We start from the raw sequence: 21743 nt of genomic DNA on the forward strand, positions 1-21743 counted from the left end.
TGGAATCCAGTCGCGCAGCGACCGCAGCGTAGATGTGCGGGCGCGAGTCCATTATGCATGTGCATAAGTTGCGCCTCGAGGAGACAAGGGAGGGGAAGGAGGGGAAAAAAGAATTTCTGACACGGTGAACTGCTTCCTTTCCAGGTTCCACGCCGAAGTGGCTCTTGCACGCGCGTCGATCGTAACGCGACCGAGGATGCTTCTTTGTGCTGACACTTCCGTGAATGCGCCCATCGAGAGTCAAGATATTCTTGGCGTCTTGGATTCGCGCGACTTTCAAACGAATGCAGCTTGATAATTCCCGACAATCGTAAACTGTTGAAGGAATCAATCAAGCGAAAATATCGCGTAGGTACAGACGCCTAATTAACACCGTCTATTTCTAAAGTATCGCGAGCAACGCGAACGCAAGCTTGGAAAAGTAGGACGTTTCGAGAACTGAGTGGGCAGTGGGACACGCTATTTAAAAGTGGCATGTACGATCGGCTCTTATTCTACGAGTGGCCTATCGACCGGTCGTTAGCCTGATTAAATAGGCTCCTCATCCCAAGCTTAGGTACTTGAAATGTAACGCGTAAAGGCTCGATCGAGAGACTTGGTAGTAAAAATTCACGATGCTTTCACTTTCCTTCTACTAAAATTTCTACTCTTTATATGAAATTACTTTTTAATATCTGTGTATTATATACAATATAAAATATGTAATATTGTATGTGTACAATTTTACATACAATAGGTATATACCGATAATTTCATTACGAATATCTATATACATGTACGCAGTCGGCAGTAAAATTACAATCGTCAAACCACAAGTCGCGTCTCTTTCTTTCGCGCGAGAGGAACAATGAGTCCCGCTACTTTATTTACATATTGAAGCGCTATTTCATGTCCACCTATAATTACGAAGTCAGACGAGGAGAAGGATTTCAAGCTGACCATGGAGGAGGAGAATCGTGGCAAGAGGACACGGGAGGATCGAGGGGAGGTCCAGGGAGATGGCTTGGGGTCTCGGTGTCGGTGTCGGACTCACGGCGTGCTCTCCGGCGCGCGAAGAAGGAAGAGAGCGAATCGGAGAGGAGCGCGCAGAAGGAGATTCGTGCTCTCGTTGACTCCGGCAGCGGCCAGTTTCAGACTTGGCGCTGGACCGTGAGCCACGCGATCTCTGTCCCTCTTGTCTCTCCCTCTCCCTCTCTCTTTCTAACGCGCGCGGCCGCAAGATGTGAGGATCGGCATCGATCGCGTCGCACAGCGAGGTAGAGCCGTCACCTTCTCGATGACAGAATGACACCGCGCGCTTTGGCTCGCTGCGTGTGCGTGGCCGATCGAGCGGAGATCGAACGCGGAGAGTGCAGGCTGTAAGATTGAGAGCGAGAGTGCGGGTCGAGTCGTCCGGATCGAGATCGCGGGTCCGCGAGTCCGACGGAGAGCTTGGACGTCGGAGTGGCGCGGTTGGGTGGATCACGCTTGGATCGATCGCTCGAAGTTTGCGAAAATTTGCGGGAAGGAGGAGAGATCAGGGGTGAAACACGAGTGCGCTAAGCGTCGAAGTCTCCGCTGCGCGTGTATGTCGATACGCGCGTTTTTACGCGATACCAAGTCCACGATCCACAGCTGCCATGATCTACCATCAGTCGAATCATCAAGCGCCCACGATGTCGTCTATCAGGAAGACGTCGCCTGGACCGCAACGCCGTAGTCTGCAAGCGTCCCCAGCGAAATGTGCGAAGACGAAGCGGACGAACGAGCGGGTGGTCAACGAGGAGAGATGCAGAGGAAGATGCAGAGTGCAGTGGAGCGAGAAACACGTGAAGGAGGGCTTAGTCCTTGTCCAGGAGGCGCAGCTCGCCAGGGTGGTCAAGACGGGTCCTATCACGGAGCACTATGAGATCGATCCGAAACCGTTCGCGAGGTGAGTCGATTTATGATTCGTAATATGATTCAGAGTTATGCAAAATATAGCCAGAAACTGCGAGGTTTCATCTAGCATGCGTTTATAAGATACCGCTGATTAAAACGTTGTAAAACACAATTATATACATGCAATAACGGTGTTTCTCGGATCATTATAGATCAAAAAGAGATTATCTTTAACAAAAAGTCTGAAATGACTTGAATTCTTAAACTTTTCACGAAAATCAGCTGCTCAGCTTTGGCGAGTCGCGCGTTATTTACTCCCGACGATCTTTCGTCTCTCCTCAGTCCTCGTCGCGGCTCGCATCGCGTGCAACGAGCCACGCACAATGATTAATCACCCTCGGATGCGACGCATAATTTGTCAAAGCGTTACGCACGGTAGCAATATACGCAACGATACGTGACGCGCGTCGCGCATTAATCATATATATGTATTGCATCGCCGCTAATCGCCGCGCGAATTAGTCCCGTAATGATCGTCGACGACCAGTAATGACGAGGCATCGGTAATAGGGCGCCGATTGCCCAACCTGCAATTTCTCTCGCGCTATAATAATTTAATTTAGAGTCGCACGAAACGCGCCTGTTGCACGCACGCAGACGGGCGGAGAGCCGCACGTGATTTATCCGCGCGTCGTTATCCCGTCGTCGCGAGCTACTTTCATTTGTATAAAATTGATCGATTTAACGACTCCTGCGTGTGCGACGAACATTTTTCGAATAATGATATCGATTGATCGTCGAATTTGTCGTTTTAAGCATCGCAGAATGTAAATTGCTGATTAACATTATCTGGGAAAACTTTAACTGTGTCAGAGCAGATTCAGACTTAAAGCGGTTCGCCCAGTTCGTCGTCGCGTTTTCACATCGGGGTGTCTCAACGAAACGAATAAATAAATAAATTAATAAATCAATAAATGTAGGATACGACGTGATAGAGCGACAGTACCGGTTTTTCAGCGGGGTATTGATTAATCGGGACGGTATCGATCGCACGGTTGTTAACCGAAACCGATATAGTGGCTCCCTTTCGAGAAGGCGTGACACGAGAGGCGCGATCGAGTTTACTCGTGTCGACTTTAAAACGTTTCATATTCATGGGTATGTTAATGCGTCATTTTAATTTCTCAAATAGCGTCGGTGCGCGCACTGATAACTCCACGCGCTCTCGATATCAGCCCCTGCGATTTCCTCGCAGTGCGTTTGCATCGCCAATGAAGCTGATTTACCTGTTGCTACATGGCGAGCACAAAGGCGTCTCGCATAACATATATAAACAGTCGCCATATCGCTGGATCGAGTTATGGACATAATCGCTATATTTATGGAGATTTGTACGTGAATTCGTCGCGGTTATACATCTTACGCGCATTGGCCGTAAATATTCTCTCTTTCCTTCTCTCCGTTCCTCTCTATGTACAATAATAATAAAAATTAAAATTGATATTTCTTGGTTGAAGTTCTTGATTGAAATATCAGCAACTCAAGCTGAAACAGTGTATTCAGAGACTAACAATAAAACGCTTTTTCTCATACGATATCTGTGTCTGTGATCGGCCGAGGCAAAAAGTGAAGCCAGGGGCGATAAATTTTCATAAATTATTCAGCGCGTCTCTTCGCTCGGCTTTCAACACTTCCCGATCGCCGTCGTTACGCGATTGATCGCTAAAATCCAATTTTCTACGATTACCGCCCTTACCGATCTTTAATAATAGCGAATGCTTTAATATTATGCCGTATACAGCGGATATTATCCCGGTGGCACCGCGTGTGTCTTACTGATTCAACGCGCGTGTGCGCGTTCTTTGATATCCGCTCCGCGCCCGCGATAATTACTTTTGGGAACGAGCCTTGAGCCCCACGGTAAAGGGCAAGAAAAATTGCAGCATATATACCGCCCTCTCCGTCTCTGGCGAGGCGTTTCCTTTGTTCCTCGCGCGAGTCGGATATCTCTCCGTATCCGGGAGGGGTAGAAAAATTCAGTGTACACACCGGCGCGCGGCTTTAAAATTGGAATCGATTAAAGTTAATTGCGTGGCGCGCTATCAGATGCTCATTAATCCTTATCTCCGCAACCGCGAAAGGACGCGGCGGATATTGCCACGGCGATGAGTCGTCGCCAATTTGCACGCGAGACACGTTTTTCACGTGGTAACTGCACTTCCGGTTCTTAAACCTTCCGAGATTACCCTCGCATTTCCTCCGATTCGATGATTTTAATTAATCGATTACATACCAAAAATGTAGAAAACAATCATAAATAAGTTCCGTAAAGAATTCTCGTTCGTCGACGTTAAACGGAAAAATAGAACATTGGGATATTTATGATGTCAATGTAGAAAGTTGATGGTACCTACGATTTTATCTTATATATATGGGCTGTTTATGTAACACTCTCTCTTGTGGATAAAGGTTCGCTCGCTCGCTTGAATACGGGTGAAAACGTGAGGTACGCATTACGAACACAGCCTTGCCAGGCGCCGCGATGTCGACCTTGCCGAAGAGACGACCGGAATCCTCGACGGCGAGTATGAGATTCTTAATACGACAAAGAGTGCGAAATAATATGAATTATTCCGTCAGATAGCCGTCGATCTTCATGAAACGAAAATCAAAGACAAAACACCAAAAAGTTCCCGCGCGATGGAATAGAAAATAAAATTGATAGGGTTCCATAGAAAACGTACGCTTTTTGCGCAATAAATCGGCGATGGCTGTAAGTCCCCTGAAAACGAAGCGTTTTCGGAGAACTTCGAAGTCGCGGAGAGAAGAATGCGATGAGTGGAGGGAAGAGAGAAGAAACGTCACGGAGAGAAAAGTATTCGAGTAATGAAGAATGCCAGGGGAAGGCGGTAACGTTCGGGCATCGACTTGTTTCTCAAGGACGAAATGAATTCATCGCGAATACGCAAAGTCAATCGGTGTTAAAAGTCGAAGACTGCATCGGAACATTCGATCGAACGAGCAACGGACAATTGCAAATATAAACTGTACCGTCACTCTCTCCATCATTTTACATTACGCTTCATTTTATTCTCGCACGTGCGCGCATCTCGTTCCGTATCTTATACAATTTATCTCCGGTGATTTTTCACGATGGTTTGAGATTAAAGTATATACGGAGTATCGCAGGACTGCGTCTTGCAGGGGAGGCTCTACATTTTTTTTTCTTTCTTTCCCTCTTAAGAATCGTGTATAAGTATTAACAAAGGATTTGTTAAACTTCACAGCGGTCAGTGGGCGAGAGTCTACCGCTGCAGGTCGCGATCGACCGGCATACTTTACGCGGCCAAGTACTCGTCCAGGAACCGATTCAACGCCGATTGCAGCGCGGAACTGAGACACGAGATCGCTCTATTGTCTCTGTGCTCGCAATCCCCACGCGTCGTTAGACTGCACGATGTCTACGAGACACCGAAGGAAATCATCTTAGTCATGGAATAGTAAGTACTACGTTCCTATTCCTTTTTCACTACGTTAAATATTTTGTTTTATATACGTAAATTTTCGCCATATTAATTATTATTGTTAGAGGGATAGCGCTGCGGGAGGTTTATGATGGGGAAAAAAATAATGATCGCTCGTAGCTCGTTAGTGATGTGACTTAACTATCCTAAGCATAATCCATCTTCGATTATATTATCCCAAGAAACGACGATTTCTTTCTCAGCGCGCCCGGAGGCGATCTCCAGACGCTCATCGACGGCGATTTGGTGCCCCTCGAAGGTGACGTTGTACACTTTGTGCGGCAGCTAGTGGAAGGACTCGCCTACCTCCACGAGAGAAATATCGCCCATTTGGACATCAAGGTAAGTTCGACCCATAAAAGGTCGATGCGAACTTGTCACGCTTCTCTCGTGTATCCGGATCCCGGAACCGACTGCGTCGCCAGAAATTTCCAACTGTTTTCTCCGTGCTTGCACACGAGGTGGAAGCACGAGGAAGACGTTGAGAAATTTCACGAATAACACGACTCCAGGGTGACTCCCCATTGTCGAATCTATTCCACTTGATATGATACTAATCGACTGTGTATATTTTGATATGTCTTGTATGTAAGTCAGATATATCAAAGTCCAACACGTGATTAACTGATCGAACGAGCTTGGACAATCATCGAGCGACAGTCTCTATTCCGTAAAAACAATATAATGCGTCTACCGATGGAGGACAGTTTTAATTGCGATCGGTTGCGCTATTGATCGTGTGGGATGATGAACGATAAGCTCTTGAAAACAAATTGGAATTGCCATTTACGCTGTGCACAGACAAAGGTATACACGTGCGCGCGGTTGTTTGATCATAGGACCTCTTCTCGATCACGGCGCGACTCAACGAGGAAAGAAAAAAAAACAATCATCCGCGCTCAAATGGAATCGAATACACGGGCCAGCTCCGCCTCGTTTCGATTTATTGCGAGGGCAGCGGGTCGTTTCGACATCTACGGAAATCGAATTTACTTTTACATACGGGTGCTCTGCGGAAAAAAAATAAAAAAAAAGATGGAAACGCTGTCTCTCGTGTCTGCGACGACGAACGAGGATGGAAAACGGACGAGTCGGCCGGACTTTCGAAACTTGAGACACCTTCGCGAGCGATGTTTCTCTCCTCCAAGTGGACGGTGTTGATTTCGTTCACCGTTCATCAGCGAAAAGAAACCCGCGTTCCAGACGTACCGCGCTTTCAGCATAACGTTTTTCTTGTCGATGTTATACAAATTATTCCGGGACTCTTCTTAGTCAGCGCTTTGAAAATCCGGCAGCGTTTCGGGACGAATAAATTGTCCATTGAACGACGTACGACTCGTTTCGAGCTCGTTTTATTCTTCAAAGTCGACAGTACTCTTTTTTTTCCTGAGTGTCTGGACCTCATACGGACAGCAAACATCCCGGACTGTTTTACTTTTGTGAAGTTTTCGTTTTTTTAGCCATAAAATGCTTCAACGGCGTCAATTAAGCGCAGACGCAGTCGGTATAGCACAGTCGACGACATTTACACGGAAGAGGTCTTTAATCTCCGACGGTCTTTAATCTCGACAGTATTGTTTTATCGCTCCAATCCTTTGCTGTTCGCGCGCTGCATAAAAACGTCGGCGGCTTAGAAGTCTCGGAAAACGGAGCTGCGGCCGTCTCGCTGGACTTGGTTTGACTCGTTTGAGTTCGGAGCTGCTTTTATTCCGCGATGTTTTTCGACTCTTCTCTTCGCACAGCAAGCGTGATATTTTTTATCATTTTCCATTAGCGTTCGCATCACTTATTGCCGTTTCTCATTCGTTTCTCTCGCAATAAATTAGAACTTTGTTCAGACAACTCTTACATACATTTTATCTCGACGTTAACACGTTATTCAAAGAACGCGACGATCGACGCCGAGCCGGATTAGCGTTGCGAGGTGAACATGTATCAGATTGTAAAATCGCGTGGATATTCACGGAAAAAAACAAGCTGACGACAACAACACGCTGTGGGAGATGCAAAAGCGGCTCTGCGTCGTAAAGTACATTTTGATTCGACGAGGTCGTCGAAATCGCTCGATACGGATAGGAAGATTCCTCCTCGTTATCCTCGCCGAAATAGCTCACGTGGGAGAGAAAGAGAGAGAGAGAAAGAGAGAAAAAGGTCATCGAGCCTTTAGCAACTCGAGCAACATCCTCGATCGAGGTAGCAGGATCGTTTGCCAACGTCCGCCTTGCGTTTTTATTTCGCGACCCTCGCGCACGAGTTAAGGTCAATTTGCATCACGTCAAGCCGAGAGTTCGATTACTCCTGCGCGAAACAAAGAGTCCCGGTTGATCCTTGGTCGAGCGACGCGATTAATTTAAGGAACGCAATTAATCGCGACAATCGCGTGCATCAGTCATGGGTCGATTGGTGTTTACCGCGCGCGAGAGGGAGTGATGCAATAAATTAACTTTGACCTACTACGAGTTGATCGTTGCTCAAGTTCCCGACGAATGGGTACCACCTGATTTATTTCGTAAGCGCTCTGTGGCGGAGTGTACGTACGTATGTACGTACGTATACGCGCCGTTGCGTACGACGTGAACATTATTCCCGCGCTCCATAAACAAGTCGCTGCCGTATTTGGCGGTGCGGCATATATAGCACGTACGTGAGAAAAAAAGGGAGAAAAGGAGGTTCGAGTATGCTCGCGCAGGAACCCTGAACGAGCCGTGTTCCACGCGCGCGATTTCCTCGGATTCCCCTTCCGAACCGCATCGCGAGAAACGAGGAGCTATGAGGGATTTTACCGGGTCGAAACGTCCACGTGAAACATGTTTCGCGGAGGATCATCCACAATGAAGAGCGAGATGAGAGGAAAAAAGACAAAAACAGAACGGAGCAGATGATTGGACTCGGGTCTCGGTTTTGTCCCGGGTCATCGCGGGATGCTGCTCAAATCCAGTATACCGTCTACACCGCGGTACCCGGGGGAGCGTGCCGCGGATAAGAAAGATCGCGCGAAAGCTCGCGACGTGGAGGAGAGAAAAAAAGCAGGGAAGAAAAGAAAACTGAATACGCGGCGCCGCTTCTCGTGTTGCAGCGAACGACGACCACGCCCTGCTCCTTCGCCGGTTGTGCACACGCTCTTGGTGAATCACCACCTGGTTTCCTACCTCCTCCGTAGGGTACTTGCGTCTGGCCTGCCATAACCGGAGCAACTCCCGATAACCCGAGAGTTCCCGCGAGGGGGAAATCGCGCAAAGCGACGCGACGGACCGGGTATTCGGGCTGAAAGATCGAGAGGTAGTCTTACGACTGTAACACCTGGCAGCGTACGATTTTATATCCGAGACGTATTAGCATAGATCTTTCCACCGGTTTGGTCCAGCCAGATACAATATATTTTTCCACATAGAACAAATAGATTGAATAATCAGGCGACACTGACGTACTTGTATTTGTTCGAGCCCACACGTCTGTTTGGACAACGCGAAAGGATTTCGTCGATTCGATCCGCGTGGGATTGCCGATCGTATCTTTCTGGAGATCCCGGAGAGTTTATCATCAGATATTTACCAATGTCATAATGCTGAAAGAAATTGATTAACAAAACGCCCAAGGCGATCACGCAGATCGGACTCCGTATTTGATTTGTCATTTGCAATTTACAGAATTCGTATAGCGATTTATTAAAATTTTAAAGTCAAAGATATTAACGTATAGTTTCAACTTGCATTACATGGAACATATGTTCGGGTTTTTACGTTATCATTCGATATTTTCGTTACAAATTATATTCCAAAATTTGATATTTGTTCAATTCCAATGGACAAGACCGAATCGAGAACAAAATCTCTTGTATAGGCTCGGTATCGTAGTCCAAATGTTTGATTAGCGTTTCTGGGAAATGAAGCGTTGTATCGATCGCGCTTCTTATTTCGTCGAGCGAATTCATCGTAATTAAATTGGAATCGCGTACAACGTGAACGCGCTCGATCTTTCGATCGCGTCACCCGATCTCTCCGAGTTCGCAATGGCAAGCCAGCCTGAATGAGAATTACTTCGCGCTCTCAGCTTAATTGACAGTCGTTTCACGGAAAAACGCGAGACAAATAAATCTCTTGTAAAAGGCCACTTGCAGAGCGAGAGGACGGTGGACGAAGATGGGCGGTGTTCGCCGTTTTGATTCGCGAGCGCGATTGCGAGCCGCGCGCATTATTCTTTATAGTCTTCCCACTAGTGTGGCCTGCATGTCATTCGGTTGCACGCGTTCGCGAGCTTCTGCGCGATATTATTGCGCCCGTAAAGCCGACGTGCGGAGAGCACGGCCGCGTAATATTCCCGCCACGTAATGGCCCCGTCGAGGGAATTACGTATTTCTCCGAGGGCCGCGGCGAGATTTATTTTTACGTCTTTTGTCATTATTTATTAGCTGCGCGCGCGCGGCCAAGAGAAACTTTGAATATTCAGGCGCGCCTACGTGAAAATACCCAAGGCTCCTCCCGCGACGTTGATTGCTGACCGAGCTGACAATGAGCGTCGACGAGGCTCGAAAAAGGGTCGTCCTCCGTCGCGTTTCATCTTCAAGTGAGGATGGATTGATCTGGACGTTCGATATGCGTGCTCCTATTTGCCACGAAGCAAAAAAAATAATCTTTTTACTTTCGACACCTATACGAACGGCTAGTTACCGCTTTATCGTATCTTGCTCAACCGAGTTGTTGCTCCACACGCGAATATAGGTACGCGTACGTGCTACGGTTCATACGAACCTGGCGGCTGACGAAAGTCACGATTCTGATCGATATATAAAATTAAAAAATATGTCAAATCGTCCAAGATCGTTGCGATTCAGATTATGTCAGCAATTATAATAATGCAGCCTTCGATAGTCAGCGACCTTCGTTACACGCCGGTTACTACTGATTTATGGTAATTGGATTGTCGGCGTGTCTTTGAATTCGCGGCGATCCACCGCAAATCGTTAGCGCAGTAGTTCGCATGCTCTTTACCCTTCTCAAGTCCGATACATTTTCATAAATTATTTAGGGATAATATCGCGCCGGTTCTGTATACCGATGTCTTTTGCGACTAATTATTTCCCTCGTCGAGACGATCGATCGGCCACGTCGTTGCGACGCGGCCACGTTAGAGCCAAGTACGAATACAGCGACTCGGTTGTAGCCGACATCGAGATAGCATTTATATTGGCAGACAAACGCCACTATTCACCAGGTCGTCGTAAAAACGACGCATCGAAGACGGCACGCCGCGTTCCGTCGAGCCGCGCACTGCGCGCTCGTTGAACTCTCCTCTGTTTCTCTTTGTCGCGAGGTATATCGAGGTCGTTCCCGAAGCGAGCATGGAAGTTCAAAGTAAAGGGACGATTACCGGATGCGGAAGAATGCACGATGCAACCCTGTGCGCGCATCTCTGAAGCGATCGTCGAAGTGCGGTCGTCGAATCGCGATTCCGTAATCTAAACGACGCGACGCGCGTACACCGAAATTCCATTCACCGGGCGGAACCGGCAACGATACCGGGCACGTTGTAACGCGATACAGAAATCGCTTCCTCACGCCGTTAATATGCTCGCGCGTCCTTATCTGCACGAGCACGCGGAAGACCGATCGCATCCCTTTGGTTACGGCCGCAATAAAACGGGCGACAGACAGTTCTGCTCTTCGAGGTACGAACGCGATCCCAGCAGAACCATCTGTTTCGTGAGATAAAATCGTGCAAGGCGATTTGATCGTGCGGATTGTATACGATGGAGTAGCTAACAATTTAACCTGTCCGAAGCCGAACCGATCAATTCCATAAAATAGAAAGTGGAAAAAATTAACCAAGTTGTATTAATATAGGTATCAATCGCGTGCTCTAATAAATTTGAGAAATTTATAAAAAGATGCTAATCAGTTCGGCTTCGGAGAGGCTCAATTTTGAGACTGTTCGCTCGCTTTACCCATTAGACATTACACGTGTAGACTTGTAGAGAACTTGTTTTCCTGTTTTTTTTTACAGCCTCAAAATCTGGTCATGATGGGCTCTTTCCCGGACTGCGATGTTAAGTTGTGCGACTTCGAGATCTCGAGAGTGATCCTCGAGGGCACTGAAGTCCGGGAGATTCTTGGCACGCCGGATTATGTCGGTGAGTGACCGGCCTTCTCTAAAATTCTCAGTATACTTACTACTTCGCGACTTTACTTATATTATCTATGAGAAATTTAACTTTTAAGTGGCACACACACGCACATAAATAATCAAACAATTTTGGAAAAAAATTACTGCAAACAAAAAAAAATGATTTGAAGACTTTTAATTCAAGCTTCAATTTGAGTATCTGAAACGATCTATTCTTGATGTAAAAAGAAGTTAATTAAAGAAGTAAATATATTTTAATCTTTAATTATAAAAATATGAAAATAAATAAAAATAATATATAATAAAGCGAAAGTATTTTTATATATGCCGAAAGAGTATATGTACTATGTAATGGTTATAAAAACCTGTTAAGATAACAAAAACATTATTTTGATAAGACAGTCTTTCGTAGTATTACTTTCTAGAAGAAATGTTCTGATTTTCTGTCGCGTAACAACGGCATTTGAGATTTTGAAAGTTTAACGCGTTTCATAAATCTCTTTTGAGCACGCAATAATTCGGAGCACGCCCAGTTGAGAGATCGCCGAGAGATCGGCGCCGATAGCGGCTTGACAAACTTCCTTAATCAAGAACACAAAAATATAAATTGCCGCATTATAACTGTCGAGAGATAGCGTATACCGGGCATTACTCGGTGCCAAGGAGTCACCGTGACGTCGTTTCGGAGGGAAACTCGTCCAGGTGGTACGTCCGCGCTCTTTGCTCTTTGCCGCGCGGTTTAATTGCTACCGATCATTATCTGGATTCGCTAATTGACGATCACCGTGGCGAGATCGCAAATATAATCGATATTAATTGACACGTTAGCCTTATTGCACGCTGCCGAGCCCGCAGACGCACACCCTTAATAAAGCCCGGAGGGGGACCCCCCGTTACGTATATACGCATACGCACATGCGGTGACGGCCCCCCTGATTCCCCCTGCTGTAATTGACGTCGGTCTCTTCAAATCGTGCTGTTTCCAGGCAAGGTAATCGACGCGTCGTGGCCTTTACGTCGCGGAACGAAGTAAATAACAAAGTCGGACGGCCGATGAATTAACGTCCCTCCTTTGTGCGATCTTTTCCTTTTTTTTCTCCTTCTCTCTTTATCTCTGTCCCTACCTCGCGAAAATTGAGATCTCGCGCGAACAATGCTTCTTCGCGTCGGGCCGTCGTAAGTCCAAATATGATTTGCAATTTAAAGCGACGCGTTCCTTCGGACTCGCCGAAAATTATTTACCGATTAATCATCGCCGGTGTCGGCTTCAATCGGTCTCGCCCGCCCACTTATCTCATTTTTCTCATTCGCTGTAACAGCGAAATGTCAAGCGGTGAGGTAGTAACCGTTACGCCCGTTAAGACCAGGGTGCTCTAAATCCGTCTGCTTAATTGGTAGAACCGGTGGACTACCCGCCGCGCGATTTAATTGATGCGTGTCGCCACCGCGCACGATCGCATACTGTCTACGAAATAATAGGATCAGCGGGGTCGACGGTGGGTAGTTTAAGATCGTATCATCGGCCGAGGCAATCCGGTCTGACATTCTGACGGCGATAGACCGGAACAGTTATTGCAATCGTATCTCCTCGCTCCGCGCTCGCGCTAAACTTTTACGGGGGCTTCGCGTGGAGCCAGATCGGGACTATAATGACGATCTTAGGCGACGAGAGCTGAAACTGCGACGCGTATAGAATCACCTTCGCAGCATCATCCCGAACCGACCCGTCTCGTCTTCGCGAATCAGCCCACAATTTTCATACGTAAATAAAAATGACGCTTGCGATTTCGAGTGACGTCACATGCGAGGTCACTGGACACGAAATAAGTGGACGTGCGGAGGAGAGACCTCGGCACGCGTGAGACTATTGCGCGTACATTTCCATACATTCAATCGTGTTTACATTTCTCTTTCAGCGCCTGAAATACTGCATTACGAGCCGATCATGCTGGCAGCCGATATGTGGTAAGATCAAACGTCAAGTGTTTCGTTACCCTTTCTGTGCAAATGCACAGCTCGGGTTTCCTTCGTCTACGAAAATATTCTCTTTTCCAGGTCACTCGGTGTCACAACCTACGTGTTGCTGACGGGCTTCTCGCCCTTCGGTGGCGAGACCGATCAAGAGACCTTCCAGAATATATCCTTAGGAGAGGTGGACTTCCCCGAAGAGCTGTTCGAGGATGTCTCGGCGCAGGCAAAGGACTTCGTCGCAAAGCTTTTGGTGCTAGACCCAAGGTATAATCACCGTAGGACTAGCGACGAGCGTTCGAGCGTCGTATCTTTTGAGTTTTTAAATAATTTCGTCATATAAAGACTCGAATCGCGCTCTCGGATATTATTAAAAACTAGAAATTCTGGAGAATCTCAAAAATTTGGAATACCTTGAAAAAGCTTACATCGTCATACATTGAAAGTAATTCGATGCGTCCTCGAGTCCAACAACGTGTACGACTCATCGCGCTTAGCTTCTCTCAAATAAATTGTATCGAGGAGTAAATTTTATTTTTATTTTTATTTTCCAAGTGCACGGATGACCGCGAAACAATGCCTGCGCCACGACTGGCTGCGCGGCGCCCCAACGCAAGCGTCGCCGCATCTGCGAAGGTACCTGTCGAAATCGCGGGAGGTTCTTCTGGAGCGCGTGGTCAGTCGCGAAAACTTGAGGAGGGCCGCGCTCATGAGCCAAGCGACCAGCCAGGCGAGTCTCTGTCAAGGGGACGTCCAAAGTGACCAAAACTATCAGCAGCATCGTCAACAGGGCTTACAGGATTGCATACTTAGTCAAAGCGAAATGTGCTTAAGTCATCGCCTAACCGGAAGTCGTTCGAGTTTGGGGGGTAGCGAGGGACCCAGTCCGGCGGATTCTCAGGCCAGCCTGAACTCCTCCAGGACTAGCCTGAGCTGCGCGAGCCAGAGCTGTCTGCTGAATCAAGAACAGACGCAGGGACTGCTGAGTAAAGCTCAGAGCCGATCGCAGGCTAATCTGAATCAAGGCCTGAGTCGCGGTATATTGTCGAGAATACGCAGTCTGAATCGCGTTCAGTCTCAGGCGTGTCTACTGAACGGATCTTCGGCGATCAATTGCGGACGAGCCGGTGCCGTCGCTACGATGAATCCCGTAATCAGCAAGTCCCGCGAGAAACTGTACGGTTTAAGATCTTTGTCAAAGTCCCAGGGTGTCCTGGATATCTACAGAAGTCTGGAATGCCTGAAACGACGAAGGAAGAGCTATCAGCGCGCGAGGACCGAGGACATGTTGCCGATTTTCAAGCAACTCGGCGCCGAGATCGCGTCCTCCAGGCTGACACCCTCGATAAGCGACGATCGTTTGGTCGTTGACGTAAAATCGGAGATCGATTTAACATCCGATAAGATCGAGCGGAAGATTGACCAAAATGTGCCAACCGTTTCGTCGACAGACGCGAAGACACCGAACGATTTTAGCTGCGATGATCGGAACCACTCGTGCGTCGAGTTGAATAATGATTCGCAACGCGCAGCGATGAACGCGGAACCGCAGACCCCGAAGAAGTTCACCTCGGAATCCGAGGAAAATCTAGATTCCCTCAAGTCTGTCGAGTCGGACACCCTAACGGAGGATTCCGATGAGATAACGTTGTGCCGTAACGCAGCGCCCGTTAATGCGTACAAACGTCCCTGCGAACGTCAACATTCCGACGTGTCCAGTCGTTCCAACAACTCTGACGACAAGGAGGATCGCTCGACAGAATCGGAGAATGAGGAGCCGAAGTACACAGTAGCGCAGCTGGTCTCCGCCTTCAACAAGCACCAGGAAGTCGCCTCGAGGACGAGCCTGAGAGCAATCATGTCCGAGAGGCGGATCACCGAGATGACGTTCCCGACTGGCACGAAGGCGTTGCGTCTCTTTATCCCGGACATCAACATCACCGAGAGTAAGATCGTCAGGCGAAAAACGAGCTACAAGCCGCGAAAGAATTGGGAGGAACTCAGGAAGCGTAACGAGAAGAATGAGGGCGTCTTAAAGAGCCTTGATAACGATTCCGGCAACGAGGACGACGACAATGAAGACGAGACTCGAGACAGCACGAAGGATGATCCCACGAAGGATGAAAGGGATTGCGCGAGGAATACTGAGGAAAGAGTTGTCGATATTTCACAGGGCTTAATAAAGAAGGAAGACACGAATTTATCCTTGGAATGGTCGCTCTTGCAACCTGAGGAGAACAATGGACAAAGTATCTTCGTCGACAACGCGGATACTCAAAACAATCTCGATACCACGATAGATGAAAAATACAAACAATGTGTGAAAGGTGCTATGTCTGGCAAAATGGAAACGCTCGAAGACAAAAATAAAAAAAAATATCCAAAGCAGTTAGAATTACAGCCGAAGGTTACCGTTTCGATACGTCAAAAGGAGAGATTACCTAATTATATATATCCGGACATAACTGTCACGGCCAAAGACAATCGCGAAGCCTCTAAAAAGACTGTTGCGACTGCGACTAATGGAAAACCTGGACCTAGAATATCTAAGATCGATCAAATCAAACCGAGTTTTGGCGCCGATTCCGCGAACGTAAATCTCAAAGATATTTTACAGCGGGTGGACAATTCCCAAAGTACCTCCAAAGAAAATCTAGAAAATCTGAGGAAAAGAACATCGATCGCGAAAATTATTTTGAACGACAATCTTGTTCATGACAACCAAGATAGTAGTCTCGGCGGTTGCAAAATGAATTCTCGCGCAAAAAGTGAACCACCCTCGAACGATAGCCAGTCGGAGGATCGAATGAAGCTGACGGTACCGCCGTCTTTCATTCGATCCTCTTCCTTGTCTAGCGACAGTAGCTGCCCCACGCCGTCCAGCGTGCAATCTGACGTGAACGTATCGTGGGAGGATGTGCAGGTCGTCACGGGCTCTAGCACGTCTCTGGAAAAGGAGGACGTTTGCAGGGTCGCGAAGAAGAGCGACGTCCAGCGAACGTGTAGCGAGGGAAGAAATAGGCAGTGCGCGGAGGACCGGAAAGTCTGGGGACGGATCTGTACCGGTTCCTACACCAGGGCCATGGAAAAATTTAGCAGCAAAAATATAGACGCCGCGAAGAAATCGCTGGGTTCGACGATTCTCACTCAACAAACGGAAAAGACTAGAAGAAAGAGCAGCCCTGCGATGCCGCAATATATAAGTCCTTAAGAATCTTAATTTTTAGACGATTGCAATCTAAAAAGTACATAAAAGTTGCAATATATTTGGATGAGAGACCCGAGGTCATAAATATATCCACTTAATGTTCCTGAAGGAATAGCGAATTCTAAACTGGAGTCGACGCGACGCGGATTGCAGTAACGCGGAATCGAAGTGAGGAAAAGATCGAAAAAATACTTTTTTTTTTCACCACATCCTAACAAGACAAAAGAGAGAGATAATGCTTTCGCGATCTTAGCGAATGACCGTGAATGCGAACCTTGAACGATTCACGGGCATTAGAAACTCCGTTGCAGTGCCACGCGCCGACATCACCGATCGTAGCGTATCGACATGGCTTAATGACATGAAGACACGTGTCAGCGATTCTACCGACCGTCATTAACGTCCCACTCGATTGTGTCGTGCACATGATCGATGGCTCTTGGCTCTAGCGTTATCCCTTTGGCTTAATTATTGTATTAAGGGAATATTCATCCTTGTTCACGCGCGCGCACACTGCCAAGGTGGTGTCAATGAGGGTGGTGAATATATTTGTAGGAAACAAGGGCGCATAGTGGATAAAGTAGAATGTAGTTCGAGTTTCTGGCATATAATATATCGTCTCAGTTATGTTCTACGTTTTTAAAAAATATTTATAAACTATTCTTAAATTTTCTTGCGCAAAATCTAATGTTCTTTGGAAAATTTAATATTTTTAAAAAATTGTACATATAGAGATTAGATTACTTTTCTCTTTTTTTTTTTTAATAAATGCTATACGTATTGTATTTTTCATATGTGAGTAACCGATTAATAAACTGAGACTAAAAAATAAATACAAATAAACACCGTTTTTCAACCGGCGTAATTACTAAAAAGATAACCACGATCACTTTTGTAAAACATAATTAGGTATATGATCGTGAAATTAAAAGGATCGCTGCAGATACACGATCACGGCCACAGCTCCTTATGGGATAATTATAGAGTGATTCACTTTAAGCAAATTGCGTGCGCGCGCTTTCAAAGATGCGATTACAGATCGATGCAGGAACTGTACGCAGTTTGACCTCCGCGGAATTGCAGGAAAATAAGATTAATATGTCGTTGATGGAGCTATAAGCCGGGATCGGATTGATGATTAGGTATCAGACATGAGTTTGACTAAAGGGATAGCGATAGCTCTTTCATACGAATTGGTAAAATTAAATTTTATTGTAATAAAAAACAAGTCTCAGTTCATTATTGTTTCAATACAATATAATATATGTAGTTGCTATATAATATGCACAAATAATAGTACACTAACTTGATCACTCCCATCGACTTTTTCGCACTCTTTTGCGTTCCGGTACCGAGGAATTGGAAGCTTGACTCTCTTCAGGCTCAGGCTTTGGTGGTGGAACGGTTGGTGGTGGAACGGTTGGTGGAGGAACGGTTGGTGGTGGCGGCATTATCACGGAAGGTGGAGTGATCGTCTGTTCCCAGGTGTGATCCGATGACGCTCGGAACTAAAGCGTATCAAGATTATGTTAGAGATATTCGTACTTCTGAATTTTGTTTCTTGATGTACATTTTATAGAAATATAAATCCGCGCCTTACCTGGGAATTATATTGACTTCGGAAAGCGGCTTTCATAGCGGAAAGTCTGTCACTACCAGGTCCGTGTCTTTCTAACTTTTTAACGACTTCGTTGATATCCTTGGATGCTTGTGACGTTGAGCCACCCTAAAATATACAACCATCATTCCACACAGTTGTTCTAGAAGATACATAATCAGCTATATAAATTATCATTACGATGTATACCGAATTCGACGAATTGGGTCTGCCTCTGAAACCAAGTCCTGCTCCACCGATATTTAAACTCTTTCCTTTTCCACCTTTGAACCTCGATTTTCTGAACCAAGCGCTTTGCATAGCCAAATCCATCAAGCTCTTTGGCACTTCCTGATTTGCTCCCTCCAAATTTCTCACTAAATGTCCAGCAAACTCCTTATCTTTTTCTGTCACAAGGGTATATGCCGTACCCTTTTCACCGGCTCGTCCTGTTCTTCCTATTCTGTGTGTATGCGTATCGATATCTCGCGCTACGTCGTAATTCACAACAGTCTTGATATGTGGAATGTCCAAGCCTCGCGCTGAAACGTCACAAGATAAGAATTTCGCATACATACATACATATACGTATATATATATATTTTTAAGCATAGTTTTAATTACCGGCTACGTCAGTAGCGACCAAGGTACTGACATCCTTCTTCTTAAAAGCCGTAATCACTTTATTTCTCTCAACCTGATCCATATCACCGTGCAAAAGTAATACATCAAACTCTTTCAGTTTGAGATTATTAGCAAGTTCTTCCGCGTTGAGCTGATGTAAGGGAAAAACATATAAACTTAGTTTACACATCCCTTTGACATTGTACTAACAGTTATGGGATGCTAGTTTTCGCACCTTCTTAGTGACAAAGATCAAAAGACTGCCAGCGCTTAGAAATTCAACCAAGTTCTGTAACAGCCAGTTCCATTTACCACTAGGATTGTTATGAAACATGATAACATGTTGCGTCACATCGGTATTAGCTTCACCGACATCTCCTTGCACTATCCTAATAGGATCTGTTAAAACATCCCTAGCGAGCTTCTCTACTTTTTTTTTGAACGTCGCACTAAACAACAACGTTTGTCTGTCAGGTCTCACGTGATTACATATAGATCGTACTTGTGGTTCTATAAAAAAAAAGAGAAATATTTAATATATATATATACTATTGATATTCTTTCAGTGTATATTATACGGTGTGTGTTTGCTCACCAAATCCCATGTCGAACATTCTGTCAGCTTCATCCAGAACTAGAAATGTAACTCTAGATAAGTTCGTTGCTTTCATCTTAACCAAATCGATCATTCTACCCGGGGTAGCGACTACAATCTCTGCTCCGCTTTCCAGCGCTTTGCTCTGTTCCCATTTGCTGCCACCTCCATAGCAGCAGCATACTTGGATATTATAAACCTTTCCAAACTTCTTTGCTTCTTGATAAATCTGCAAACAACATTTACGGTAGACGCTAATCTTTGAACATTTCTTTGTAGCAGAGAGAACGAGATTTTTGATACCTGTTGAGACAGTTCTCTCGTTGGCGCCAAAATGAGACCAATCGGGCCATCTCCAACTTTCAATTCGCGCTGATCCATGATGTGCACTAACATCGGCCAGATAAATGCCGCTGTTTTACCGCTACCGGTTTTTGCTATGCCTATTATATCCCGTCCACTTAAAGCGGCAGGAACCGCCTGCGCCTGAATAGGCGTAGGCTGCGTGTACTCGTTTTTACGGATAGTTTTAATCAGCGCTTCGTCAAAACCGAAATGGCCGAAACTTGTGACCGGATTCGGCGGAGACGGTCCAGATACCTTTATACCCAGAGTCTTTCTCAAGTCATCGATCTGCTGTTTACCTAAACTTGTGATCTCTTCATGTACATTATAAAAGTTTTTCTCGAACGGTTCATATTCTATTTCGCTGTGATCGAGTGGAGGTAGTGGATCGATATCCTTCTTCTTTGGTGGCGCGATGGGATTGCCATCTTCATCGTAATCGATCTCCTGATCAGACTCTTCTTGTTGTAAACCGGCAGTTGGATTCTCTTCCATATACCTTAGGAATGAAACAAAGACAGATTGTATATTTTACCACATATTTTGCGTCAAATATGTGATTGGTGTAATATCCGATAAACTTGTACCTATAGTAACTTTCCTCGTCGTCTTCCCCATCAATATCCGCTCGAAATCCTTTGGGTTTGTCTTCCTTACGATTATCACCGCCCTGAGTCACGCAACTGCTCCGTTTGACTTCCGCGTCGATACCCGCCATGAAAGCATCCAGGGGGTCCTCCTCGCTGTCGCTCTCATCCTTCGTCGTTGATTTCTTCATCAAGTCGTACGTGGGAGAACCAGGCGCGGGTATATATTCCAACGACGAAGTTGGAGGCTCGTCATCATCCTCGAAGTATCTGGGTTTAAACAGGGATTGTAAACTTTAATACGTCTGTTTTTTTTTTACGCTATCGTTTGCACGTGAAGTTATACTAACTCTTCTTCCGTCTTGCTGCGCTTTTTGGGCATACCCCAACAAGCGGACAAGGCGTTTTCCGTAATGGCATTCATCGTGTGATAGCCCTGCTTGCTCAGGGTAGAGTTCGGCGGAGGCGGAGGTACATTGGTGCCGCCTCTCTTCGTCCCAGACATTTGGAAGCCGGTGAAGCCGAAGCCTTTCGGCTTGTTACCACCTCCTCGATGATAGCTCATTGTGTTGGCTTACAACACAAGATCAATGCTAATTAATATCTCGTCCTCCCGTTATCGCAGTCCTTTTTAATAAAAATAAACCGATAAACGGGTAACCTCTGTTACGCGATAAGACGCAACATCGAGTTGCTATAGAAAACAATGCGACACATTGTACGTACAAAGTCTGATTTGCGTTTCACATCTAAAACTACTAAAATACTCAATCGATTGATACGTCAAATTGATACAGCAACAGAGCGTCTCTCGCGAGTGGTGCTTATTCGCGTAATTAACGCTCGAAGATCAAAGGTTAGGACGCGAGTTCCGGAACGGCGTTAAAGCCGCCAAGTAATTTCGATAAATATCTCTCCGCGATGTAATCGTAGAAATCCTGGCTAGGCGACGAGTACCTGTCGCACAACGAGCTCACGGATCCGTTCGCATTTATTCCCACTGTCGAACGGGTATCGGGTATGACGTTCCGTCACGCCAAAAAAAAACGGTCACGAACTATACGCGGCGTCGTCACGTCGTTTGGTTAGTCGCGCGGTTCGCGGTTTCGTCGCGCGATGGTGCCACGAGCGGAGGCAACATGGCCGACGCACAGCCCGTATCGGTCACCGACGACGGCGCCACTAATGGCCACGTTCAGCAGACACAACTGTTGAGTTCGTCTTATCAACACTCTGCGTTGATTGGTTGGTTCTAAACGTAAGAGCCAATCACGTTCGACTGCTACTCAGCAGCTTGGTCTGCTGAACGCGCCCA

At 46.3% G+C, this 21743-nt stretch overlaps 2 protein-coding genes across 3 annotated transcripts; one reads left to right on the plus strand and one right to left on the minus strand.

The window, feature by feature from the left end:
• The first annotated feature begins 1047 nt into the window (after window positions 1–1047).
• On the plus strand, window positions 1048–17440 carry LOC112456100 (probable serine/threonine-protein kinase DDB_G0278901). The gene is made up of 7 exons (XM_025018414.1): window positions 1048–1912; window positions 5148–5360; window positions 5588–5726; window positions 11385–11511; window positions 13421–13469; window positions 13560–13739; window positions 14028–17440. The coding sequence occupies exons 1-7, from the start codon at window positions 1620–1622 to the stop codon at window positions 16681–16683; spliced, it is 3657 nt and encodes a 1218-aa protein (XP_024874182.1). The 5' UTR covers window positions 1048–1619; the 3' UTR covers window positions 16684–17440.
• Window positions 17441–17871: 431 nt separating this feature from the next.
• On the minus strand, window positions 17872–21622 carry LOC112456101 (ATP-dependent RNA helicase DDX42). 2 transcript variants are annotated; one of them, XM_025018415.1, is made up of 10 exons: window positions 21386–21622; window positions 20779–21001; window positions 20429–20698; window positions 19800–20340; window positions 19497–19725; window positions 19137–19411; window positions 18902–19052; window positions 18488–18819; window positions 18281–18406; window positions 17872–18188 (listed from the first exon to the last, which is right to left on the minus strand). In XM_025018415.1, the coding sequence occupies exons 2-10, from the start codon at window positions 20991–20993 to the stop codon at window positions 17991–17993; spliced, it is 2337 nt and encodes a 778-aa protein (XP_024874183.1). In that variant the 5' UTR covers window positions 20994–21001; window positions 21386–21622; the 3' UTR covers window positions 17872–17990. The 2 variants fall into 2 exon arrangements, with proteins under 2 accessions (XP_024874183.1, XP_024874184.1); XM_025018416.1 differs by having other exon boundaries at window positions 20779–21613.
• Between the last annotated feature and the right edge of the window lie 121 nt (window positions 21623–21743).

This window comes from Temnothorax curvispinosus, unplaced genomic scaffold (assembly GCF_003070985.1).
Source record: "Temnothorax curvispinosus isolate PA1 unplaced genomic scaffold, ASM307098v1 QBEX01006657.1, whole genome shotgun sequence".
Lineage (NCBI taxonomy): Eukaryota > Metazoa > Arthropoda > Insecta > Hymenoptera > Formicidae > Temnothorax > Temnothorax curvispinosus.

Coding starts and splice junctions, on each gene's coding strand:
- LOC112456100 (XM_025018414.1), top strand. CDS start 1,620: ATGATCTACCATCAGTCGAATCATCAAGCGCCCACGATGTCGTCTATC. Junction 5,727..11,384: donor TCGCCCATTTGGACATCAAG/GTAAGTTCGACC, acceptor TTTTTTTTACAG/CCTCAAAATCTGGTCATGAT. Junction 11,512..13,420: donor TGGCACGCCGGATTATGTCG/GTGAGTGACCGG, acceptor TTTCTCTTTCAG/CGCCTGAAATACTGCATTAC.
- LOC112456101 (XM_025018415.1), bottom strand. CDS start 20,993: ATGAGCTATCATCGAGGAGGTGGTAACAAGCCGAAAGGCTTCGGCTTC. Junction 19,412..19,496: donor AATGTTCGACATGGGATTTG/GTGAGCAAACAC, acceptor TTTTTTTTATAG/AACCACAAGTACGATCTATA. Junction 18,820..18,901: donor GGTCGCTACTGACGTAGCCG/GTAATTAAAACT, acceptor GTGACGTTTCAG/CGCGAGGCTTGGACATTCCA.